The following is a 27,906-nucleotide window of genomic DNA, read 5'->3' on the forward strand; positions in this document are numbered from 1 at the left end:
CTGATTGTCTCCTGATAAGAAAGGAAAGAAATCTAATCCTGTGGGAGAAAAAATTATTTTAGTTTAAAAAAAAAAAGAAAGAAAGAAAAAGCCTTCCAAATGTCCCAATACTACAAAAACAAATACAGTATCTTAAAAAGCTAATTCTAAATTCATTTAGAATTTTATTTAAACATGAAGAGTTGAGCTGAAGGTTTTACATTTCTCCCATCTCCAGATTACAAAGCCTAGAGTTCAAGCTTTAGCAATGATTTGCACTCCCGGTGACTCCATTTGTGGGACTTGGGCCACTGCTGCCCTGTTAAGTCCAACACTGATCCCTTAAATTGACAGAGCACTTTTCACCAGATGCTCTCATCGACTCCCCTAAAGTCACCTTTCAATCTACTCGAATTTACTCCTCACAAGCAACTCATGAGGTATGTAATTACTCTGGTCTCATTTTGTGGATAAGGACGTTTTTACATTAAGCAAGTTATAAGACAGATTTTCTTTCTCAAATTCCTTCACTTCCCACTATCTGTTCCAGATTGTAACTCAGAGACTCCTGAGTGACATGAGAGGGGAAGAGATCTGAGGGGGTGTCTGACTGCTGGCGTGGAGGCTATTACAGAAGGACCAGCTCTCGTCCCTGGCTGCCAGCAAGTCACTGTAAGCCAGCCCCTTCCAAGTCACATTCTTGTCCATATTGCCCAATGTGTAATGCGACGAAGAGCAAGTAAACCAACATGAATAAAATGCCTCATTATGGTATCTAAACTTGGAGAAAACTACAACAAGCAGGTGTAGATAAAAATATGACAACAACACGAACACTTTGGGGATCCATCCACTGTCTACACTAGAGCAGATTATAACATGAGGATCCTGCAAAATGTATAGTACTGTGTTTTTTGTTTGTTTGTTTTGGCCATGCCGCAAGGCATGTGGGATCTTAGGTTCCCAACTGGGGATCGAACCTGCATCCCCTGCACTGGAAGCGTGAAGTCTTAACCACTAGACCGCCAGGGAAGTCCCAGTACTGTGGTTCTTGATAGTGAGTTTGGCAGTGGGCTAACAGGCAGTGAGAAACGGGGGTACGCTGTCTAACAGAGTAGCTGCTAACCACCTGATGTGGCTATTTAAATTTACTAACGTTAAATAAAATGAAAAATTCAGTTCTTTAGTCATACTAGCCACATTTTAAATGCTCCATAACCACATGTGGCTAGTGGCTACTGTACTGGTCAGATTACATCTCCCTAATTGCAGAAAGTTCTATTGGACAGAGCTGAAATAGGATTTTCATAACAATCACTAGGAATCCACTCAACTATCTGAGCTCCCAAGATCCTTGCCAGTGACCCTGAATTTTACTGTAGGAAATGGGTGGAGGGCACTTTGTGCTTTTGTATTATATTTTCTACAATGAGCATATATGGCTTTTTGTAATTTAAAAAATGTTCTTAGATTATATGGCTAATATACAAATTATTAAATTACAAAGATAATGAGAACAACTAGTAATTCTTTTTGATAATGTAAATGATTATTATGAACTCAAAATACATCATAGAAATGAGTATACTGACATTTCAAATTACTTTCAAAAAGAAGAATCAAGTTCACCAGAATAAAAATTAAAGCTTTCCAATGTTTCAGTTCTGCATTATCTAAAATACAATATGACATAGCTACCCACAATGCCTGATGCATTATAACTGGATTCAGGGAACAAAAAATAATTGTCATAAATATCAAAATTTAAAGCAACATATTGGAAGTCATTCAAAAACAACCTGCAGACTACTTTGGAGCGCACAAAACCTAAAGATCATTGAACTGTTTTTACCACTGGTAGTAAAACACTGGCTACTGATGAAGGTACTAACAAGGAACTGAGTCTGTATTTATTTATGACCACAGTGTATATTTCTCTCAGTTTCCTAGATCCAACCTCCTCTTTTCCTAATCTTTTGACCTTTCTTAGACTTGCCCAGAAGAAGACTATACAGATCAAAGGCATTCACAATGCTATGTGACGACACAGAAGAATGGGTGACTCACCTTGCAAGTCATAAGGCATGGGTGTCATGTGGAAAGGATGTCTGTAGTCTTGGATGAGGGATGTGTTAATATAGCTTGTGTCTACAGCAGGGAGGCTTGGGGTGCGGGACACTGGAGATGCTTGATGTGGAAGACTTAATATGCTAGAAGAAGAAAAGGTTTGCAAAATTTTCATGAGTCAGTTGAACTTTTAGAAAGGGTTGCATCTCACAATGAGTCCTAGTTTTTGTGCTGGAAATAAAAACAAAAGACAAGTAAAGCAATATATAATTTAGACTACCATAATTATTAGGAAATAATTTGTATACTTAATAGCATCTTTCAGAGGCTACAGGGAAAAAGAGATGGATGCAATGGTATCCAACATTCATAAATCACATGTTGTCTTTGGAACAACGTCATCTACACTTTCAGAATGCAGGGGGAAGGCACGGCTGAGCCACTTCAATGGAATATGAGTGAAAAGTATCTACAGCAGACAAAATTCTGAAACCTTTAAAAAATAAGCACTAGAGCGCTGGCTAGTAAAAAGTTTAGGTAAATCCTTGCAAAGAAAACACATATAACAAGACTAGGGGAATGCAGCAATCTGAGCAGTGAGGAGTTAACAGTGGCCCTCAGACTTGTAAGATTTATGAGAATAAAAACTAGGTACTGTTTATCTTGGTATATTCAATGCCCGGCACAGTCATTAGCACGCTATTTACATAAAAGGCCTTCTGAATGAACGAAGGCAGCAAGACAAGGAGTAAAGATGCTCCATAATGAACAGGTGGTACAGCGTTTTTAAAGGGAGAATAGTATAAATAGTATAAATGGAAAAAGAAAAAAAGAACAAAGACAGGGATTCTGGAAGAACAGAGTGAAATGTTTAAGTAGCTGAGTAGTTAAATCTTTTTTTCTTTACCAAAAATCAAGGAAAAGCAAAAGAGAGGGAGAAATAAAGGAAAAAGAAAAGGAAGAATTAAAATGATTTTGAAAAGAGAAAGAATTCTAATAGTCCTGAGTGAAAACATAAGGGCCATATGCTATCCCAACCATACAGAGGCTAATAGACATATAAGTTATAGAAAATAAAGAGAAAAGAAGGTAGAAACAGGCTGTCTTTTGCTTTTAAAACTTCACGTAAAGTCCTCAGGGTATGGAGATGCAATTTCAATGGTAAAGAATATTTCAAAAGATGCCAAGGATGGATTTCCAGGAATAGAGTTCTAGTTATGACCTTCTACCATATTTTTATGAATGGGATATGAAGCATAAAATATACTCTCATCCACCTCATAAAAATGTTTTGTCTAATGGAAACTTAACTAAACCTCTTACATCTATAGAAAGTACCATTTTCCATTAGCTATCTCCTCTGACAATACCTAAGGGATTACAAGAGAGACAAAAGGAGTTGAAATGCTAGTCTTTGAAAACATCTTGGTATACCAAACAGCAAAGGTAATTTCTGGATGAACACTCAGCAGCTGAAGACAGCAAAATGTTTTACATTTACTAATCTTTGCCTCTTTCTGATTCCTGGCTGGCTCCTTCTCTTTCAATTTTATGATAATATTCTAAAATGCATTTCCACCTTCACACTGCACAATAACAAATACAATATGCTGGGTTTAGGTTTCTATTTATTGGCTAGTTAGTCATTACTGAAAAATGGTCACTGGTACTGAATATGGTGTTATTCTTCTAAAAGTGTTATAAACTTTCAGGTTGCTTGTTTTTATCTGAAAATCAAGAGAGAAAGGTCTGGCGTTAGCAAATACTCTATCTGGGTTCAATTAGTCACTGGGAAGCTCAGGAAGTAGTTAATGCATCTAATGTAATTTCCCAAACATAATAAACAAACTATTTCTGGAGAAACAGCAAAGCAAGTATTCAAAGAAGAAAAATTAGATTTCTAAACACTCAGAAAGTTTCCTTTAAGGAAAAGTGTTCACATATGTATGACTACTATCAATATACTAAAGAGCAGAACTAACGTATATATAATGATGCATTTAATGCATGAAGTATTTATATACCCAGATTGATGAAATATATTTTAAGTTGCTGTTTTATGGCATTTAAAGTAATAAAATGATGATATGTTTTGGTCATGCTATGTTAAATATACCATTTAAAAATATATATAAAACATAAAATATCTTAGAGTCAAAATTCTACAGATATTTGCTCTAACTACACCAGCTTTTGCTAATTTGGCTCTTCTTCCCTCCCTGCCCCCCCCCCCCCACCCACAACTCAGATTTAAGAAAGAAGCTGGTATAATAATACGGTCAGGTTTGTTGGATAACAGCCATCAACATAGGCTTTCATCAGAGGTGAATGTTCATAAAGTAGGATGTAAAGCAGAATTAGTGTTTAAATATTCATTTTGTTTAGAATAATGATACTGCTTTTAATGTCTTTTATTTGTCTCTATGATAAAATAAGCTACTCTAGAGTGAAAATATCAACCTGCGTCATATGTCTGGTTGTACTATAAAGATTCCTGAAATAGCCGAAGTCCTCTAATGAGAGAGGAGCCACATTTATCACAATTGTGCTCTTTTACTGTTGCAACTTCATTTTTCAAGTAACTACAAATATACTCAAATAGAAGATCTTTTTATCTCATCAAACAGTATCAAGCCTGAAAATAATTTGACTCCAAGCACAGAAGTGCCTGCTCTTGGTCTGGTGTTTACTTTCCCTCTTTAACCTTGAAATCTGTAACAATGCCTTCTGCAGACTTTCCCTTCCTCACTTACATTCTTCCTTCAGGCACTACAGTTTGCTGGAAGATTTTCTGAATAGCTTCTATTCAATTACATCAGGCCACATAACTCTCCTGATCTATACCTAAAAGGGGTCACACATGGATTTCTAGATTTACCTTTGGTGTGCTACAACTGTGCCTCAGCAAAACATGAAGTCTTTTGCTGAGGATCCCCGAAGTGTCTCATAAGACTAACAGTCTGTTTAAGAGTTACAGCTAGAGTCAGCTACTTGTTTTACCATACTCTACAAAATGTCAAACTCTTTAAGGTTGGGACTGTACTTACTTACTTTATTATCACCCATGTTTAGCACAGCGTGTTTTACATAAAGTAGGTAACAGTGTTTCATGAAGTGACATGAAGCATAACCAAGGTACATTATTACCGATATGAGACTAATGGGAAGTATGGGAAATGAGTCTGCAAAACATAAAGCATTGTGTACTGCAACTTAAGTCCTACACTTCTTTCATTGCCAGTCTTACACATTCTGAGGCAGGTTTAAAGCATTCAACTGGACTTCCTCTGCTTTCTGCTTGAACACTCAACTTAGGGTTAATTATACAGCACACATTTTCCAGTTTGAGTAAGTATTTTAAATCCTACGACCAGCATTAGGATCACCTGGGAACTTATTAGAAATACACATTTTCTCAGTTCCTATTCCTGAATCAGACATGGGGGCTAGGGAAGCAATGTGTTTTAGTAAGTCCTTCAGGTGATACTGATGTATACCCAAGTTTGAGAACCACTGTACTAGAATCATCTTTTGTACGATGAAGATCATATCCAAGTGACCCCTTTAATGCATTATCCCAACCCCTTAAGTAACACACCTGAGAAAAATTCAACCTATTCTCTGATTACTAAGTTAAGTTTTACAATCATTACTAAGTTAAGTTTTACAATCATTTTATTTAGCACATCTTTTAACCCTATTTGCAAAATTAACTTTCACAATGAGTTTTTTTTTTTTTTAAGATCTCAGCACTTACCCTTTATTACTTAGTGGTGATGTGGGAGAGAGAGAAGGGCAGGTTCTCTTGGCAGATGGCTCTTCCTCCTCTTCATCGGATGAACTGTCTATGGTTAGGTCAATCACCTCTACTTTCTTACTTTTATTTGAGGACTGGTGATGAGAAGCTACTTGATGCTCTAATGTGGAGCTCAAGCATCCTGTGTGGGAATGATTGAAACACAAGGCAAAAAAGACCTGTAACATCTCTCTTTTTCTCAGCCTATGGATTAGATGATCAGTTGTAGTTTAGACTTTATCAGTTACAGTATATTGCTAGGGTCCAAGAATACAAAAGCAACAGTGGCTCTGTTCCCCTAAGCTTAAAACTATTATTTATTATCAGTTGTTAAAGGATTTTTTTGAAAAACAATTCTGAATTAGGGCAAACAATCAAAATATATGTCCACCTCAGAATAAAAGTAGTCTGAGGGTAAACACTATATATTACACATGTTTACCTGTACAATACCTGATATACTGAGAGACGTTATAATAACATTTTAAAAAAGTCATAGTTTCCTTCCAGCAAAAACGTACTAAAGAAGCCAGGAAAAAAATGTCAATGAAAAAAGAACATTCACTAACCTGTACCAAGTCTGTAAAAGATTTAAAAGGATACCATTTCAAAAGCATGACTTTACAAATAACTTATTAGATTATGTTATTCTGAAATCTTATACCACAAAATTTTAAAAGCTGGGAGAAAGTGAATTTAGAGTTTCACTACTTCTGAACATTTAATCAATAATTTAATAAGAGTTATTGAGCTATCCATAAACTGCTGAGTATTCTTAAAAATTTTATGTGTTTTGGGCTTCCCTGGTGGCGCAGTGGTTGAGAGTCTGCCTGCCAATGCAGGGGACGCGGGTTCGAGCCCTGGTCTGGGAGGATCCCACATGCCGCGGAGCAACTGGGCCCGTGAGCCACAACTGCTGAGCCTGCGCATCTGGAGCCTGTGCTCCGCAACGGGAGAGGCCGCGATGGTGAGAGGCCCGCGCGCCGCGATGAAGAGTGGCCCCCGCTTGCCGCAGCTGGAGGAAGCCCTCGCACAGAAGCGGAGACCCAACACAGCCAAAATAAATAAATAAATAAATAAATAAATAATTAAAGGTGCTAATAATTAAAAAAAAAAATTTTATGTGTTTTAATATTGAAAACCAAGGCTTCACAACAACAGGGAGACTGCCCCACCCTTTTGGAAAACTAACACTCACCATCAACTCCATTGTAAGAGGCAGAAACTTCCTGTACTTCCTTTTTTGATCTCATAGGTGCCCAAGAGCCATCCTCCTTAAACTGTATTTCATCACAATCTGTACAGTACTTTAGGATTTCCATAAACAAGCTATAAAAAACAATTTGTCCCTTGAATATCACATTCTAAAGTAAGACCAATTAGAATTATTACTATTCAAAAAACATTCAGACCTTCTATGTTTTGTACAAGTATAAACGAGAAAGTGTAACCGACAAGGTGTATTTGTTCTCAAAATCTAGGGCTAAATAGGAGAATAGTTACTTAAATTATGGTACCTGTATGCAAGAAAATATTATGTAACCATGAAAAATGAGGTTTCCAAAGATTTTTTTAATAATATGGGGGGAAATATATGTTCACAGAAAGTGTGAAGAGGCCAAGAAAAGAAAACTCTATATTAAAAAAATAAAATTCTGTGTGTGAGTGGTATATAAATAGTGCTTATCTCTCAGTGGTGACATTGTGGATATTCTTTTTCTTTATACTTTTCAACATAATCCAAATTGCCTACAATAAGCACATCTTATTTGATAACTGAAGAAATACATGCAAAAATATGTATTGAAAGTTAAAGCTCCTTGATAATTACCATGCGGATATTAAAAAATGAGATTTTCAAAAATGTGTAAAATTAATGATCAAATTCTCAGGTTGTAATATTAAATGAAACCAAAGGATAAAAAATACTAATACTGTATAATCACAAATATGGGGGAAAAAAATCAGAAAATAACATAACAGCTTTTTATTTTCGTATGTTTCCAATTTTTCTTTAGGGGTGTGTGTGTATGTGTGGCTTTTATAGTAAGAAAGAATAATCCCAATTGATGCAGGCATCTAAAGTTACATAATATACAGAGTTGGTAAAGTATTATTCAACTCTGATTTATTAGTGATCACTGACATCTCTGAAAAATCAAACATAAAACATTTAAGTTACATGTTTACTTCTCCCCATATGACTGGTCTGACATCTTTCAAGCTCTGGATTACACTTCTATTGCTAAATGTATTCCATTCCTTGTGTTATACCTTCAGGCTTCTATGTTTTCTCAAATATTATAGGTAAGTTGCATTAAGCATTTTTCTAAAGAGTACAGGAAATCTCAAGAAGATCCTTCTTTTCACAATTTATCTTTGTTCAGCGGCAAAAAGGAAAAAAAGGAGGCTAGAGACTAGGAGAAAACTGAAAGGGATATTCGAAGATGTTTGGAAGGACAGATAAAACACCAGAGTGTTAAAAAAAAAAAATCGACTGTTGTGATGCTATAGGTGGAGAAGAAAGACAAAGACAAGTATTTTAGAGAAAACAGAAAAACAAAGAGCTGCTATTCAGTGTGTTGATCAGTTTGAGGAGCCAGTATGGTAGGGAGTAGGGATGCTGGCCCACAACTGAAGCACCAGGAAATCTCCAAAAACAGACCAATTTCTGGTCAGTTAGGTTAACCAGAGTTTCACAATTCTTCCATTCTCTCTCCAAAATGGTCTGCATGTCTAGGGATAGATGGATCCATGTTAGGAAAAGGTGTAAGTACACCCTACTTAGAACCACTGGTGCTTTAAAATGGTAAATGTCAGGAGGCACTGACAGTAAGGCACACATTTTCAAAACAAGGGGACATAAAGTTAAAAAGGAAAAATGTTCACAATATTAATTACTTAGAAAACTACTGACTTCTACAGTCATGAAAATCCTAAAAATACATAACTCAGAAAACACTACCTATAGAATTTTAATCCCAAACGTGATGGAAAACAAAACCAATAATAGATGGTTACTTTGAAGTACAAGGAAAAACTTTAAATTGACATACCCATCAATAATAAGGTGTTCATACGGAGCCTTCTTATCACAAACAGGACAAACCCAAGTTGGTTTTTTCTCATTCATCTGAATATAAAGAGTTGCATCAAAACACTGCAGATGAGAACATGTAAGGGCCCGACATGGAATTGTCAGCCGCATTTTACCAAGCTTTGAAAAAGGGAGACAAAAGTAAATATTAGACAACTGTTATACAAAATTTTTCCTGAAACACAAAGTATATGTATTCCAATTTAAAGCGTGTTCTGTTTACTTTTAACACATTTTCTGTGAAACATCTACCGGCTAAAAATTACAATATTTCTTTGGATATTAAAATAGAGAGACTATGGAAAGTTACAGCAGAGGTTATTTACCCTCGATCCACAGCTTACAGATCCACTTTTAGCGGGAAGAACTACGAACCCCTTGAAATTACATGCAAAATCTTTTAAGTGTGTGCATTTTTCCGGAGAAAGTGCTTTCACCAAATTCTTAGAGTAGTCAGTCCCTAATCCAAAAAAGTTAAGAACCACTTTACTAGGTATTGGGAAAGGAAAAAGGAATGCCTTATTAAATGCTCAAGATACAGATACTTACTCTCATTAAGATATCAGGTTGATTGTAATTCAGAGGTCAGAACAGAATAAGCATTCCCCACAAGGCTTGGCATAATTGCCAAACAGCAGCTCTGAGAAGAAACCCAGGTGTGTGCACTCTCTTCCCTCACTGGGCACCATCACAGGCAACTCAGCAAACACCTCTGGACCTCTAGCATCTCTAGCATGTTATGAGACTTGCTCTTCTTGCCCTGCAAATAGTGCTTATGCTGACATAGGTTGAGTCTGTCCTACGAACATTGAAATCTGCTTCATCTGGTCCCTGAACTGCCAGCTTTGGACCAAAGTAGAGAAGCTGTCCAGAGATCTGCCCAGGGAGCTACCATATCATGACCTCCTTGCATGGAAGACACTTCGTACAGTACAGCTGGATAACCACTGTGGGGTCCCCGTAGGTCACAATGGCCATGTAGTATAGAAGTCACCTACTTTCAGTAACCACATTTTTTGCTAAATATCAGGAAAAGATTTTCCACATGTTTGTGAGCTTGAAAAACATAAGGCCTTGGAAAGGATATGAGTTAAATGAGGAAAAAAAGAGGAAAAGATTCTTGGCTTACGAGAATTTCACGGAAATGTGCAATTTCCTAGTCTACCAAGGAAATTAACTGTCATTTGGGGCCCTAAATTATTGTTCTCACACCAGTGATTTACTGTGCCTCTAGGAAAGGCACTTAACCTTGCTGGGCTCTTTTTCTATCTCTGAAGTAACATGGTTTCCTCCTTATTTCAACAGGATGTAGTGATGAAGAATAAAAAAGGACCCAGAATGTGTCATCAACTTGAGAAGGGAGTAATGCCAGTTTACAGTATCAGAAGTATGGACAGGAGGGATGCAGAGAAAACTGACAGCTCCCTTCTCTGTGCTCCCAACTCTACACTGCATATGATTACACTATTTATTTATGTGTTTCTCCTCCTACTAGAAACACATTGGGCTCATCTCCTTATCCTTGGCACTGGGAAAGGTACCTGCTATACATACAGCAAGAAGATGGTCCTGTGTACTGATCAGGCTTCAGCTATGCATGCTGGGTAGTTCTAGGAGGCACCATTCATTGAGGGTATGAATCCTGGAAGTTATTTAGTCTCTCTGAGCCTTCGTTTTAGAAAATGGGGATAAAAATAGCATCTATACCATATGACTGTAGGGTCTAAATTATATTTATTGCACAGGGCCTGACACAGAGCAAGTACTCAATTTATTTCCCCCATTATTAATTAAAGTACAGAAACATATTTGCTTCAAATCACTCTGCAAGCTAGTAGGAGACCCACTCAAACCTCAGCCCAGTCAGTCTTCTCTTCTATGCTCACACAGTATTAAACAACTCCATTACTCCCTTTCTACACTTCTATTCAGGTTTTATGATTTGATTTACCTAAGTACCTGATGAAAAAGGCACACACACAGAAAGAACAAACTAGCTCTTATAACAGAAATATCATCTATTTACCATTAGCCAAGACATGCTGCGTTAGTCTAGAAACATCTTCCAAATAACGATATAGGTGGTGGTGCTAAATTACATTTTTATGTCTTAAGTCACACCTTAACTTATCTGTGAAGTGCAAATTCCTACTGAGTAGGTATATTTGCTACTGCCTTAATACTAAGTAGAGAAATCCTAGATAAATACAGTCATTGTAGACAAGGTTCATGTAACTGCAGAACTAGTAGGCTACTTCTGATAGTTTATGAAGACAATGGATAAGAAGATAAGAAACAACGATTGTCTCAGAATCCAAGCCATAGGCTGTAGAACTTATACTATGAAAAGCAGTTATTCTCCAAAGACCATCACCTCACATAACTTTAGCCCTATAGTTGCTGTCAGTTCATCTTTTCGTTGGGAGAGCAACTCTCAAGCCCTTATATGATCAGCCACACTGACAAGTTTACCTACAGAATTTTTAAGGAACACTGATACATGAATGCCACAGGAAGGACGTTTACAAATAGGTATACGAAAGGAGAAGTTCAATTTCAAATGCAGTTTATTAGCCATCACACAAATGTCTTGCTTCAAAGAATTACAAAGTAATTGTTATATTACCCTCATACTCCTGATTTTTAAAAACAATCACTAAATTCTAAATACTTATCTATGAATGGACACTGAATTCTCTAACTTCAGAAAAGAAGCTGAGCTTAGAACATCTTCATCTGGTAATTACAAATTCCCCTTTTCCCTTTATAGGATGGGGTGGATATTTGCATCATTTGCAAATAAACACTTTGAAAACAACTCCCAAATAAGCTTTCTAATGCCATTAACCTTACTATAACATAATAGTAACTGATGATACTTCAAGAGAAAATACCCTACTTAGATATAAGTTCAAACCAGCTTATACCAAAGGACCCCCAAAACATCAATAATAGATGTACTTTTTCCTTATAAAAAGAAAGTAGTGTGATATTGAGAATTTTATAACTTCTTCATCATCATCATTATGATAAGTATTTCATAAATAAATTTCCAAGGAGTTTATTTTTTTTTCTTCTATCAACTCCAAGTGATTTGCATTCAAGTTTACAGGTCTAGGGAGTATCTCACAAAGCAGGTTCACAAACATTCTTCCAGCTCTATTTTTAATAAATTAGAACTGAAAAATTCCCAAAGAGCAAAAACATCTTTAATTATTTTCATTGCCTTTAGCTAAACAGCACACAAAAAACAGAAACTCATTTATTTTGAGCTGTGTATATCACAACAAGGGTAATTCAAATGCACAGTCAGACATCATATTTACATATTTCAAAGGGAACAAATCTCTTTTATTATTCTATAAATTTGATATATAGATGAGTTGCCATTACGAAGTTTTACTTTTTAGAGTAAAAACATATCTAAAATATATTGCCTTACTGTTCCAGAATAATTGTAAAGGGATTGTCCCTTTGGCCAAATAGAAATCCATAAAAGTATTATAATTATGGGTTATATATATAGTTGTTTTTCCTATAATCTGAATTTTGAAAGCATAAGTCAATTTAAAATGAACTGCTGTAACTGCTGAAACTAAAAAGGGAGGAGCAGGGGGATATGGAAAGAAAAATTTAAAGCTCGCTGAGTAAATTAAGAGGTGCAACAAGCAAAACATGATTAACATTTTCTAATAATATAAAGATCACCTGAACTATGAAATTCAAAACTAGTTATACAAATAAGAACATCAAGATTTATATTGTAGTCCTTATTTATACGAATAAATGCTTCATATAAATGTTAAATAATATAAACATCATATATATTAGCACAACTGTAAACACTTTTAAAATGAGACTGCAGAAAAACAAGACTCCTTCCAGTGATTTGAATGGAAAATGAAGCTTATGCACGTTCCTAAATTTCTCATGTTCTCTGAACTGGTGTTTTATAATGGAATGGGGCAGCAAGGAATCATGTCAAGGGGGAGGGTAGATAAATAGGTGTTTGGAGGAAAGAGGGTATGATAGGTATATACCTTTAAAAAAAACTTTGTCTTCTTCCCACCCTCCACTTAGCTGGTCTGTGAACCATTTTTCTAAATGTTAAAAAATACCACATTCCTTTACACCATAGTCTGTTATAATATCTGATTACTTAAGAATCCACCCCATGTTCCCCCGGCCAATATTTTTTATTGTGGTAAAAACACCAAACATTAACATTAAACCTACCACCTTAACCATCTTAAAGTGTACAATTCAGTAATGCTAAGTATATTCACACTGTTGTACAACAGATCTCTAGAACGTTTTCATCTAGCAACACTGAAACTCTACACCCACTAATTTGCCCTCCCCAGCCCTTGGATCCATCTTTCTAGTTTCTGCTTCCATGGTTTTGACTACTTTATATACTTCATGAGTGGAATCATACGGTATTTATGCTTTTGTGACTGGCTTATTTTGCTTATTGTAATGTTCTCAAGGTTTATCCACATGGCATATGACAGGATTTCCTTCTTTTTTCATGTTCCATACATTATATTCTATTGTATGTATATATACCATATTTGTTCATCTCTTGATGGACATTTGGGTTGCTTCCACCCTTTGGCTATTGTGAATAATGTGACGAACGTGGGTATGCAAATTATTTCTTCAAGATCTTGCTTTGAATTCTTTTAGATATATACCCAGAAGAATCGACAGATCATATGTTAATTCTATTTTTAACTTTTTGAGGAACCTCCATACTGTTTTTCCATAATGGCTGCAGCATTTTACATTCCCACCAACAGTCCACAAGGGTTCCAGTGTCTGTGGCATCCTCACTGAAACTTGTCATCTTCTGATTTTTTTGATAGGCGCCATCCTGATGGGTGTGAAGTGATATCTCATGTGATTCTGATACGCATTTCCTTAATGATTAGCGATGTTGAACATCTTTTCATGTGCTTGTCAGCCATTTGTATACCTTCTTTGGAGAAATGTCTATTCAAGTCCTTTGCCTATGTTTAATCAGGTTGTTTGTTTTGTTGTTGTTGTTGGGTTGTAGAAGTTCCTTATATATTCTGGATATTAACCCCTTACCAGGTATAAAATTCTCAATTATTTTCTCCCATTCCCTAGGCTGTCTTTTCACTCTGTTAACTGTTTCCTTTGGCAAGAAAAGGTTTTAAGTTTTTAAGTTTAAGTTTTTAAGACCAATGGGTGTATTCCCATTGGTCTGTCCTTGCTTTTGTCGCCTCTGCTTTTGGTGTCATATCCAAGAAGTCACTGCCAGATTCAACTGAAGCCTTTCCCCCATGTTTCTTCTAGGACCGTAACAGTTTAAGGTCTTATGGTTTTGATCTTTAATCCATTTTGAGTTAATTTTTACATACGGTGTAAAGTAAGGGTCCAACTTCATTATTTTGCATGTGAATATTCAGTTTTCCCAATGCCATTTGTTTAAAGAGACCATCTTTTTCCCATTATGTAGTCTTGGCACTCCTGTAGAAAGGCATTTGACCATATTGTTTCTGGGCTCTCTATTTTGTTCCATTGGTCTATATTATCTACCTTTCTGTCAGTACCACACCATCTTAATTACTACTGCTTTGTAGGATGTTTTGAAATCAGGGAGTGTGAGGGCTCGAACTTTGTTCTCATTAAGATTGTTTTGGCTACTCAAGAGTCCCTTAACATTCCACAGAAATTTAAGGATTTTTTTTTTTTGTATTTCTGCAAAAAATGCCATTGGGATTTGATAGGAACTACACTGAATCTGCAGATCACTCTGAGTAGTATGCACATTTTAACAATATTAAGTCTTCCAATCCATAATTATGGGATATCTCTCCATTTATTTCTATCTTCTCTGAATTCTTTTTTGTCATGTTTTATAGTTTTCAATCTCCTTGGTTGAGCTTATTCCTAAATATTTTATCCTTTTTGATGCTATAGTAAATGGGACTGTTTTCATAGTTTCCTTCTCAGTTTGGTCACTGTTAGTGTATAGAAATGCAACTAATTTTTGACTGTTGATTTTGTATCCTGCAACTTTGTTGAATTCAGTTCGAACAGGTATATTTTGGGTTTTTTGGTGGAATCTTTAGTGTTTTCTACGTAAAAGATCATGTCATCTGCAAACAGAGATTATTTTACTTCTTCCTTTCCAATCTTTTTTTTCCTCCTTGTCTAATTGCTCTGCCTAGAACTTCCAGTACTATGCTGAACAGCAGTGGTGACAGTGGGCATCCTTGCCTTGTTCTTGACCTTAGAGGAAGAGCTTTCAAGTCTTTCCACATTGAGTATGATGTTCATTGTGGGCTTTTCATATATGGCTTTTATTATGTTGAGGAAGCTTCCTTTTATTCCTAGTTTGCTGAGTGTTTTTATCATGAAATGGTGTTGAATTTTGTCAAATGTTTTTGTCAAGTTTTGTCTGCATCGATTGAGATGATTATGTGGTTTTTGTCCTTCATTTTGTTAATGTGGTATATTACAATGATTTATTTTTGTATGCTGAACCAGCCTTACATTCCAGCTATGAATCCCACTTGGTCTGGTGTATGATCATTCTAACGTGCTGGTGAATTCAGTTTGCTAGTATTTTGTTTAGGGTTTTTGCATCAGTATTCATCAGGAATACTGGTATGCAGTTTTCTGGGGTTTTTTTTTGTTTCATTTTGTCTTGTCTTATTGTGTCCTTGTGCGGTTTTGGGATCAGTAATGCTAGCCTTACAGAATGAGTTTAGGAGTATTCTTTCTTCAATTCTTTGTAAGAGTTTGAAAAGGATTGGTGTTAATTCTTCTTTAAATGTTTGGTAGGATTCTCCAGTGAAGCCATAGGGTCCTAGGCTTTTCTTTGTTGGGACATTTTTCATTGCCGCTTCAATCTCCTCACTAGTTATAAGTCTGTTCAGATTTCTTATTTCTCCATGATTCAGCCTTGGTAGGTTATGTGTTTCTAAGAATTTATCCACTTCTACGTTATCCAATTTGTTGGCACAGTAGTGTCTTATAATCTTTTTAATTTCTGTGACATCAGTTATAATGTCTCCTCTTTCATTTCTAATTTTAGCTATTTGAGTCTTCCCTCTTTTTTTCTTAGTCTAGCTAAGGATTTGTCAACTTTGTTGATCTTTTCAAAAAACCAACTCTTGGTCTCGTGATTTTTTTTTTTAAAGATTTTATTGGGCTTCCCTGGTGGTGCAGTGGTTGAGAATCTGCCTGCCAATGCAGGGGACACGGGTTCGAGCCCTGGTCTGGGAAGATCCCACGTGCCGCGGAGCAGCTAGGCCCGTGAGCCACAACTACTGAGCCTGCGCGTCTGGAGCCTGTGCTCCACGACAAGAGAGGCCGCGATAGTGAGAGGCCCGCGCACTGCGATGAAGAGTGACGCCCGCTTGCCGCAACTAGAGAAAGCCCTTGCACAGAAACGAAGACCCAACACAGCCATAAATAAATAAATAAATAAATAAATTTATAAAAAAAAAAAAAAAAGATTTTATTGATTGATTGATTGATTGATTGCTATGTTGGGTCTTCGTTTCTGTGCTAAGGCTCTCTCTAGTTGCGGCAAGCGGGGGCCACTCTTCATAGCAGTGCGTGGGCCTCTCACTGTCGTGGCCTCTCTTGTTGCGGAGCACAGGTTCCAGATGCGCAGGCTCAATAGTTGTGGCTCACGGGCCTAGTTGCTCCGCGGCATGTGGGATCTTCCCAGACCAGGGCTCGAACCCGTGTCCCCTGCATTAGCAGACTCTCAACCACTGTGCCACCAGGGAAGCCCCGGTCTTGTGATTTTTTTGGACTGTTTTTCTATTCTCTATTTCATTTATCTCTGCTCTGATCTTTATTTCCTTCCTTCTGCTGACTTTGGGTTTAGTTTGTTTTTCTTTTTTTAGTTTCTTGAGGTATAAGATTAGGTTGTTGATCTGAGATCTTTCTTCTTTTTTAATGTAAGCATTTACTCCTATAAACTTCCCTCTTCTGCTGCATCCTGTAAGTTTTGGTATATTGTGTTTTTATTTTCATTTGTCTTCAGATATTTTCTAAACTCCCTTGTGATTTCTTCTTTGACTCATTGGTTGTTTAAGAATGTATTGTTTAATTTCCACATGTTTGTGGATTTTCCTGTTTTCCTCCTGTTACTGATTTCTAGTTTCATCACATTGTGATCAGAGAAGATACTTTATAATGATTTTAATATTAAATTCATTAAGACTTGTTTTGTAGCCTAACATGTGCTCTGTCTTGGAGAATGTTCTGTGTGTTCTGAGAAGAATGTGTATTCTGCTTTGTTGGGTGCAGTATTCTGTATATATCTGTTAGGTCCAATTGGCATACAGTGTTGTTTAAGTCCTTTGCTTCCTTATTGACCGTCTGTCTGGCTGTTCTATCCATAACCCAAAGTGGGGTATGGAAGTCTACTACAATTATTATGTTGCTGTCTATTTCTCCCTTTAGTTCTGTCAATGACTGCATTATATATTTGGGAAAGAATTTAAAAATTTAAAGTAATAATATAAAAAGCCTGGAGTCAAAATACTTTCCCTATAAAAATGACTGGCTATAGTAAGGAATAAAAAGATAGAAGGATATATACAAAGTTATACATTTGGTGGTTTTTATTAACTTCACTGTATTTTTTTCTGTACTTTATAGATGTTTAATAGTGAACAGGAGTTCTCTTAGCAATTATAAAACAAAAAAGTTTTTTTTTAAAAGAGCTATGCAAAGTACTCTATTATAAACTAATTCATGAGCTAATGACTTTTTCATATTGTTTGAGGTTTTATAAATTATAAAAGACTAAGATATAAGACAAATAACACTTAATTTTTGTTTAAATTTTTTGTTTAAGAATAAATAACTTCATCTCAGATTAGTAGGATTTCAATATTAAAAGCTTTCAATATCAGGCTTGCCTAAACAATCCTGGCAAATCAGGAAAGAGCTGAGTCCTCTTATTTTCCATACTTTCTCCCCCAATTTAAATATGATTAATTTGATTAATTACAGAACAAAAGGCAATCAAAATATCAAAGTAATTTACTCTCAGTTTTTCACATATTTTTGTATGAAAGCATCATTCAACTACCATTCCTACTATTGGTGGACCTGACATCAAACTAGTTAAGAAATAAACCTTAACACATTTTTGGAAACTTTTTCACTACCAGTTTAAACATTTGGTATGTCTTGAGCCTTATATTTATTTTGTAGAAATGACTGAAATTGATCTCATTTTCTGGTTTAAAAATATTTCTAGTTGATTTTTATATGCATAACCAATTCAACTTTTCAGGCTAAATAGAATAGTTTTTAATTGTTGTTATAGTCATTGTTGGCAAAATGATTAAATTGAATGTGTGAATAATCATGTCCAGATTTTTATTCAGAAGTATACTATTTTAAAAAATGAAATTTTAATAAATATACTAAGACAATAAAATGCATTATGTAGAGATTTTACACTTAAGTCTGAGAGAAAGTCATTTAATAACCACAAGCAATATTTAAATATAACTTACTAAGAGTAGAAAATTTTTATAGACATAAATTTGTTTAGATTTCAAATCCTAAGACTACATGATGTCTTTTACTTTTCATAAACTCTAACAAACAAGTGGGCATGTTTCAATTTAACAGAACTTGTTAAAGACTGGAAATACTTAATAACCAAAGAAAATGTATATTAAGCCTCCTGGAGAGCAAATACTAGTTAACACTTACTGGACATAGTAGAGAAACCCTCAGGCTGGTTGTAGCTATTTCACTGTCTGGATCCGCAGTCAATTTCTCTTTAACTGACATTTATCAAAGAGAAAACAAACAAACAGAAGAAGTTTATTAAACATACATCACTGATGCAACATAAGAAAAAGAATGAGGAACTTAAAAAAAAAAGAACTCAAAAATAATCTGCTCAATTATTTTCCAATCAATTGAAAGAAAAGATAAAAACAATTATAAGGTTCATAATCTCTACAATAAGCAAAGGAAGGAAAACAACTGTATATCTATAGACTGACTACATTTCCTGTAAGTCTCCTATTTCTCACCCACGATACAAAAACTGCAATGCACTAACATAAAGGAAATTTATATAGCAGGTTAATATATTCAGCTGATGGCAGACCATCTTCCTTTTATAACTCTAAGATACTGGATAAAGACTTTCTTTCTTTTAAACTATGACATTATTATTTTAAAAGAAACTAATAAAAAACAACTATAAAACTAACATGTATAAGTTCTTACAATGCTCACATAATGCAAATATTTATTGTAAACACATTAATTCTAATTTCAAATTATAAAAAGAAAAAAGTTCAATTGATTTTTTTACCATATGATTATTTGAGTTTTATATTTATTTATCCATAACCTAATTAATTATGCTACCTTGGGCAAGTCAGTCCTCCTCTCTGAGCTTAATTTTACTTCTTGGAAAATAACAGCCTACACTAGATAATCTCTACATCTTCTCAGTTCAAATTTCCTATGGTTCTTAAGAGAGCAAGCACTGGTAATTTTACTTTTAAAGCTGTTCTGTTACTCTTGGTCAGTCTAACATAACAAGGACCTTGATACTTCTCATCTGAAAACCTGAGACATCTGTTACTTCTGAAAACCTCAGAACTTTAATTAAACTTCAGCACAGAAGTGAGACTGGAAATGCCTAAATGTAGTATTTCAATAATTTTAGAAGCTGTTCCACAATAACTTTAAAGTCTATATGTGTAAGGGGGCACAAGTGGAGTAGCTGTGGAGTCAATCATAGAATTTCAGAGCTGAGGCACAATTGAATGTGACAGGAAGGAAGGGAGGGAGGGAGGGAGGGAGGGAGGAAGGAAAGAAAGATACAAGAAAATGGAAAGGGGAAAAGTACTTGGGTAAGGAAGAATAATTCCAGATGTCTGTTGAACTGGTAACTATTTATAAGAACTAAGAATTCTGGGCTTTCCTGGTGGCGCAGTGGTTAAGAATCTGCCTACCAATGCAGGGGAGACGGGTTCAAGCCCTGGTCTGGGAAGATCCCACATGCCGCGGAGCAACTAAGCCCATGCGCCACAACTACTGAGCCTGCGCTCTAGAGCCTGCGAGCCACAACTACTGAGCCCGTGTGCCACAACTACTGAAGCCCACACACCTAGAGCCCGTGCTCCGCAACAAGAGAAGCCACTGCAATGAGAAGCCCACGCACCACAACAAAGAGTAGCCCCCGCACGCCGCAACTAGAGAAAGCCCGCGCACAGCAATGAAGACCCAACACAGCCAAAAATAAATAAAATAAATAAATTAAAAATAAATAAAAGAACTAAAAAAAAAAAAAAATTGAAAAAAAATCCCTGCATTCAAGAAAAAAAAAAAAAAGAATTAAGAATTCTGCCTTTATTAAACTTGATGATCACAGAGTCTGGAATTTTTTGAGATGGTCCAAATCTTAGATATTCTATTCAACTGCCTCCATAAACTAGTGGATCTCAACTAAGATGCACATCAGAACTACATATAGAGCTTTCTAACTTATACTGCCCACTGAACCAAAATGGGGAAGAGGGACACTAATACGTAGTTTTTAAAAAGCTCCAGATGTGATTCTGATGACAGACTAAAAAGTCATTTTATGGCCTGGAAATTCAAAAATTTTACAGTCTATATAACTCACAGGCTGTCTATCACATCTAAAAAGGCACACAATCCGTGGGTTTTAGTTTGGAAAATATAGTTATATCATTTATGCTAATTAATATTATATGTAAATTATGAAAAGTATGCTTTTGCCATTATAGACCCAATCTTACTCCAACCTTTCTTATAAAGATACATTTAACGAACAGTATCTTTTTAAAGGTGACAAACGATTGCCATATGAAACAAACATGTAAATAGAATTCTAATGTGATTACTAACCATTCTGCATGTCTTCACCAACCACTCCCTAACACCCACCATGCACACAGCAATGGGAACAGTAACTGACTTTACATTTTATCTATTTAAACTTCGAGTTAAATGAAGCAATATCATAGATCATATCAGCCTTATGCAAAACAAAGTTCAGTGTTAGTACTTTGAAAAAAAAATGAAAAAGGAAAGGTAACCTGAGGTAGTGGTTCAGAGCACAGGATCTAAAGCCAGCCTAGGCTGTAATTCAGCCTTAGTCATTTAACTTTTCCGTGCCTCAGTTTCCTCATCTTGTAAATGGGAATAATAACAGTACCTCATAGCATTGTTTTCAGGATTAAATGAGTTAATACAAATAAAATGCTTTAAAATAACCTAACATTATAGTAAACATTAGTTATCGCAACTTAAAATAAAATGTGACTTGTATGTTTATTTTCTCTCAGAGGTCAAAGAATTTTCTGAAATTATTTTAGAATTAGCTTATCAAATTTCTATTTAAAAAAATAAAAGCTTTGCTTTTCACCTTTGCCATTGTAGACTCAATCAATTCTTTCCTGTAAAGATACTTTTTAATACTTTAGGATCTTTTTTTTTTTTAAGGTTATTTGAATTTATTTATTTATTTATTTATTTTTGGCTGTGTTGGGTCTTCGTTTCTGTGCGAGGGCTTTCTCTAGTTGTGGCGAGCCGGGGGCCACTCTTCATCGCGGTGCGCGTGCCTCTCACTGTCGTGGCCTCTCTTGTTGCGGAGCACAGGCTCCAGACGCGCAGGCTCAGTAGTTGTGGCTCACGGGCCTAGTTGCTCCATGGCATGTGGGATCTTCCCAGACCAGGGCTCGAACCCGTGTCCCCTGCATTGGCAGGCAGATTCTCAACCACTGCGCCACCAGGGAAGCCCCAATACTTTAGGATCTTGATTGAATTTAACCTACAGATCAACTTGGAGAGAACTGACATTTCTCCAATAACAATACTGAGTGTTCTGATCCATTAACATGATGTATCTCTTCATTATTCAGGTCTTATTTTAATTACTCTCACCAATGTTTTATAGTTTTCAGCATACAAATCGTGCACATATTTTGTGTAACATATTCCTAAGTATTTCATATTTTTAAAATTCTTATTATTTGAATTTCAATTTCCAGTTGTTTACAGCTAGTAGAAATACAATTTTTATAAACTGACCATGTATTCTGCAACCGTGCTAAATTCACACATTGGCTTTAGTAGCTTTTTTGTAGATTTTTTGGGATGTTTTCTATACAATGAAGTCATCTTTAAATAAAGACAATAATTATTGTTCATTTCTAATCTGTATGCTTCTTTTTTCTTGCCTTATTGTGCTGACTAGGATCTTAAGAGCAATGCTGAATAGAGGCATTAAGAAAGATATTCTTGCCTTATTCTCAGTCTTAGGGGTGAAGTTTTTTACCATTAAATATGATGTTAGCTAAAGGCTTTTTGTAAATACCCTTTATTACATTGAAGCAGCCCCCTTCTCTCTATTTTGCTGAGTTTTATCATGAATGGATATTGAATTTGACCAACTGTTTTTTCTGAATCTATGGAGATGATCACATGATTTTTTCTTTTTTAGTTTGCTGAGATGAGAAGGTGAATTATATTGATAGATTTTTGAATGTTGTATGAACCTAATATTCCTGGAACAAACTCTATTTGATCCCTATGTATTACCTTTTAATATACTGTATTTAGTCAAAACAATTCTGAAAAAGAAAAATAAAGTTGGAGGACTACCTGATTTCAAGAATTACTATCAAGCTTTAGTAATGAAGACTGTGTTATTGGTATAAGGATAGATAAATAGGTCAATGGAAGATAATGGAGTCCAGAAATAAATTCATACATCTATGGTCAATTGGTTTTTGACAAAGGTGTCAAGATAATTAAATGGAGGAAAAATTAGTATTTTCGACAAATGTTATGGAACTGGGTATCTGTATGGGGAGAAAATGAACCTCTAAAGCTTACTTTGCATCATACACAAAAATTTATTTAAAATAAATTGTAGACCTAAATCGAAGAATAAAACAATAAAACTTCTAGAAGTAAAATGTTTGTGACCTTGGGTTGGACAAAGATTTCATAGTATGCAAAAAGCACAAACTATAAAAGAAATGGAGGGAAAAGTTGAATAGACATTTCATCAAAGAAGCTATAAGGATGGCAAATAAGCACATGAAAAGATGCTTAACATCATTAGTCATTAGAAAAGTTCATATTAAAACCACAACGACATATCACCTACACAATGACCAGAATAGCTAAAATCAAAGCGCCTGACAATATCAACTGCTACAGAGAATGCGGAAAAAACTCTAAATCTCAAATCTTGTTGGTAGGAATGCAAAAATGGAATATGCACTTTATAAGAAACGTCCAACCTCTTTTCTATACGTTTATCGTGTGACCCAGCAATCCTAGTCCTGAGTATTTACCCAAGAGAAATGAAAACATATGTCCACAAAACTGATATTCATATGCAAACTGCAAATGTTTTAGCAGCTTTATTCATGATAACGAAAAACTGGAAGCAATCTAAACGTCCATCAACTGATAAATGGATAACCAAATTACAGTACAGATAAATGGAACACTACTCAATAATAAAGAACAGCAAACTACATGAATGAACCTAAAAGCATTATACTATGTGAAAGAAGCCAGAAACAAAAGGCTACATGCTGTGGGATTTCAAGTTCTGGAAAAGAAAAAACCACTGAGACAGAAATCACATCAATGGTTGTAAGAACTGGGGGAAGGAGATGAGACAGAATGCAAAGGGCCACAGGGGAACTTTCTGGGGTGAAGAATGTTACATATTTTGATTGTGGCATTTAGTTCATGATTGCATACACCTGTCAAACTCATCAAACTGTACACTTAAACAGGTGACTTTTTACTGCTTGTAAACTATACTTGAATAAACACAACCAAAATAAAAAAAAGAAGAAAGGTGGGGGGGGGGGGAAATCACTATGTTAAATTTCATAAGAAAGTGAAAAATAAAAATAAGACATCAATATTCATCCTGCTGCATCAACCAACACCAGGTAAGTCTTTCAGGAGTTCAGGTTTTCTTGTGTCACTGTGAGCTGCAGCCATAACAGTATTTTACTATATGACCTATAATACAGCTAGCCACACTTAAAATTAATCTTTGAAAATCCCTGTTGTCATGTACTATGAGAGTTAGCCACTAGTCACATGTGGCTATATTTAAATTTAATTAAATTTAAAATTCAGTTCCTCAGTTGCACTACCACATTTCAAGTACTCAACAGACACATAGTACTAGTGGCTATCACACAGGATAGTGCAGATATAGAACATTTCCATCACCACAGAGTGTTCTATTAGTGCTGTTCTAGGTTTTCAAAAAAATTTCTATCCTTTTTAGAATTTTAAGGCTGGAAACAATTGAACATATTAAGTCCAATACTTCATTTTATAAGCAAGAAAACAGAGGCACAGAGATGTGATCTTTTACTCAAGATCTCTTTTCATCAGTTTACTTAACAAAAGTCTGAGGATCTACTATGTGCCAGGCCCTGAGCTAAGCACTAGGAATGCAAAGAAAGATAAGATTAAGTTCCTGCCCAAAGGAACTCATAGTCTAGTAGAGAGCAAAGATACTTCTCTAATGTGCTGTAATGGAAACTAGCTGAAAGTCAATGCATCAACTCTGGGGGTTCTGAGATGCCTCCTGGAAAAAGTGAAACATGAAGGATAACTAGAATTTAGGCAAAGTAGGTAACAGGGAAGTTTGAGGCACAGAGAACAATACTGGCAAAGCACTGAAGAAAAAGAAAAGAATTCATTATTTTTGGAGTAAAAAGAATGAGAAGAAGAATGAATACAGATGACACCGGAAAGTAATAAGCAGGTGCCACACCATGGAAAGCTATATGTTTAAGTCATGCTAACAAGTTGGAGTTTTTATCCCATTGGTGTTAGGAAGCCATGGATTGCAAAGAAATGGTAAGATTAGATCTGTATTAATCACTTAGATTGCTACCAGAAGAGAGATATAAAAAGGGGGGCCAAGAAAGGAGAGGAATATATAATTCAAGAATAGGTTTTTAAAATAAAGGCAGGATATGAGAGCTTAAATGAGGTCAGTGATGGTAGGGAGAGAGAGAGCTCGACAGAGTTGAGAAATATTTAGGGTTTATGTCTGATAGAACTTGGTGAGTTCAGTTTTCACTACTTGAATCTGAGGAACCAGTGGTATATTTCAGTGAAGACAGTTAGCTATGTGTATCTACATTTGAAATTCAGGGGAAGGTCTGGAATGAAAATATGTATTTGGGAGTTGGTGCTAATTTAAACCACAAGAGTAAATGTGATTATCTCTAGGGAAAGTATGTATGTCCTTGTAGAGAACAAGGACAAAAACCCAGGGAAAACAAACATTTAGGATACTACCCTTAAGAGAATCCATTGAAGGCAAGTGATTGAGAAGAAATAGAGATGAGAATTTCAAGGAGAAAGTTGTTGGTATGAAATGCAGCAAAAATATCTAAGACATAAACTGAAAAGATAAAACTTTAAATCTGGTAATCAGATTGTCACTTGTGACACCTGCAAGAGCAGTTTCAGTGGAATGATGGGAGTTAAAAGTTCACAATGGGTTGCAGTGAGGAGGTAGAAAGGGAAGTGTAGATGACTCTTTGAAGAAACTAGGATGAGAACAGGAGGAACACAGATCTCTATCTAGAGAGTAGCTTGCTTTTGTATTTTCTAGAGGATGAAAAAGACTCGACAGTGAAGGTTGACAGAAAGAGCCTATAGAGCGGAGGAAGGAACTGAAAATACAGGACAGAGAGCAGATAAGTGAGCAGAGAGGCCTCGTAATACTGTTTCTGAGCATCTCCATCTGTATGCCTCATAGACATCTCAAATACCAAAAGTCCAAGAGTGCACTCTGATCTTGCACCTGCAACTGGATCTTTTCAACACTGTTTTCCATTTCAGTAAATGGTACTACCATGTAAGCTGGTGCCTAGTAAGTGAGGAACCTAGAACTCCTCCTTCACTTCTTTTTCTTCACTCCCCACACGTAGTCACCACTTCTCCCCTTTAATACCTCTCAAATCATCAACTTCTATTTCCATCATCATTACTTTAGTTCAAGACATCATCATCTCTTATCTGTACAACAGGTTCCTAACTGGCCTCACTACATCAGCCTAGCTCCCCTTCAATTCAGTCTTCTAAGTGAACATTTTATTGCCCATATCTGATCGTACCACTCTGCTTAAAAATCCTTTAAGGGTTTTTTATCATCTGTCTTCATATCATCTATATGAACTCACCCCATGGCTATCTCTCTGGCCACTTTCCTCCTTTGTTCTCTCCACTCCAACTCTACTGGCCTTGTCTCTTGGCATATTCTCCTCCCATCTTGGGGCTTAACTCCTCTTCATCCTTATAATCTTGTCTTAAACATCACAGCACCAGAGAGGACTATGTTCTCCTGCTGTTACCTCCAAAGTTCCCCGTCTTTCTTCTTTAAGACACATGTCACAACTGTAATTCACTAATGACCTGTACAATCATTTAATTCTGTCTTTCCCACTGGACTGCAAACTTCTGATGGATGCAGAGACAGTATGTGTTTTGTTTAATGCTACAGTCTCCTGTGCCTGGAACACAGTAGACTTAATACAATTTCTTCAATGAGAAGAATAAATGAATAAAAAATTAACTTTGGGCAGGAAATGGGACATTTCCTCCTGAGACTGAAGAGAATAAATAAGGATGGGTACAACTGAAGATAAGTTGAAAAGTAGTTATGTGACATTAAGGAAGAAATGGGCAATTTAGAGAAGTCACATCTTATAGCACCAATTTTCTTGCACTGACAGTGTTGAAAGAGGGGGAATATTGTTTAAGTATGGCCAAGGTTTAAAGTGATTGCTAAAGGGAAAAAGAAGAGGAGACAGGAACTTGACCAAGAATTAGTAAAGGACTGTTTTGTGATAGTGGTGAGGGGACAACTCTACACAAAGACGGAAACCGCAATACAAAAATCTACTAAATCAAATGAATCAGCGTGGATTTCTCTGTGAAAAGTCTAAATACCACTGACTTTATTTCAAGAATAATGTCTGATTTGACTAATAAAATTTTGTCAGTAGAATTCATTGATAAGATTAAGAATGACTTACAATGAACACATTTGTAGGTAATTTGATTCTACAAAAACGTCTGAGAAACCCACCAACATTTTCTTCTGTCAAGTTGTTTCACACAATCTTTTAATTACATAATTAATTTGTTGGATAAGTTATTTCTTTAGAGATAGCATAAAGGCAAACAATCTGTTCTTTAGTCAATTATGACAAATGTTTTATTGGTAGGATCCAAATTAAAGTTTTGTTGGTTCCCCAAGCCAATAAGATAAGATACAAAGTGCCACAAAAATCCAACCCAATCTGCGACTACTCTCCACCTCCAGGATGTATTAGAGATGAAATAAACAGCTTTTGAATTAAGTAGCTTTTGCTGCTTAACAGTGGCTAACAGTGGTTTGTTCTAGTAAATAAAATAACTCTAGGCTCACCTTCCCACTCTCCCTCCAGATAGTGCCACGGCTACAAGCGGAGAAGAGTTTACAGCTTGAGCAAAGACAGCTTGCCTTATTATTATTATGCAACATAACAGCTTCATCAGCTTTCAGCTTTATTTCTTGGTATGACCTTTTCTACACAAGCTCACACAATTCCATAATACTTTCTGACTAAATGAAATTCTAACACTATGTGGCAAATATGAAGATTCTCAGGAGAATGACCAGGAATGGAGTGTGAAAAAAGAAAAATTCTTCTCTTGTGTGCTCCTTCAAAGCAGGTGTCTGTCCCTCCTCTTCTTTCAGGATCCCCCACTCATCTCCTTGTCCTTGCCAAAAGGTGCTTCCACTCCCCTAAACCTCAAACCAGACCTCTAGCTCTCCACTGTCTATCAAGGAATGCCTACAGAGGCATTAGCCACTAGTGTGCTCCTCTTGACTCAGAATATTTGCAATTTTAAAAGG

At 35.8% G+C, this 27,906-nt stretch overlaps 1 protein-coding gene across 4 annotated transcripts in view; it reads right to left on the reverse strand.

Moving 5' to 3' along the window:
* Positions 1-27,906, reverse strand: part of PIAS1 (protein inhibitor of activated STAT 1) — a 220,125-nt gene that overhangs the window by 4,662 nt on the left and 187,557 nt on the right. For all 4 annotated transcript variants that reach the window (XM_007166075.3, XM_057543247.1, XM_057543245.1 and 1 more), the window contains exons 8-13: positions 18,663-18,736; positions 8,899-9,059; positions 7,041-7,171; positions 5,804-5,984; positions 2,047-2,189; positions 1-38 (exon numbers count right to left, since the gene is read on the reverse strand). In XM_007166075.3, the coding sequence (XP_007166137.1) occupies positions 1-38; positions 2,047-2,189; positions 5,804-5,984; positions 7,041-7,171; positions 8,899-9,059; positions 18,663-18,736 (728 nt within the window). The remainder of the gene's footprint in view (positions 39-2,046; positions 2,190-5,803; positions 5,985-7,040; positions 7,172-8,898; positions 9,060-18,662; positions 18,737-27,906) is intronic.

Source organism: Balaenoptera acutorostrata, chromosome 3 (assembly GCF_949987535.1).
Source record: "Balaenoptera acutorostrata chromosome 3, mBalAcu1.1, whole genome shotgun sequence".
NCBI lineage: Eukaryota > Metazoa > Chordata > Mammalia > Artiodactyla > Balaenopteridae > Balaenoptera > Balaenoptera acutorostrata.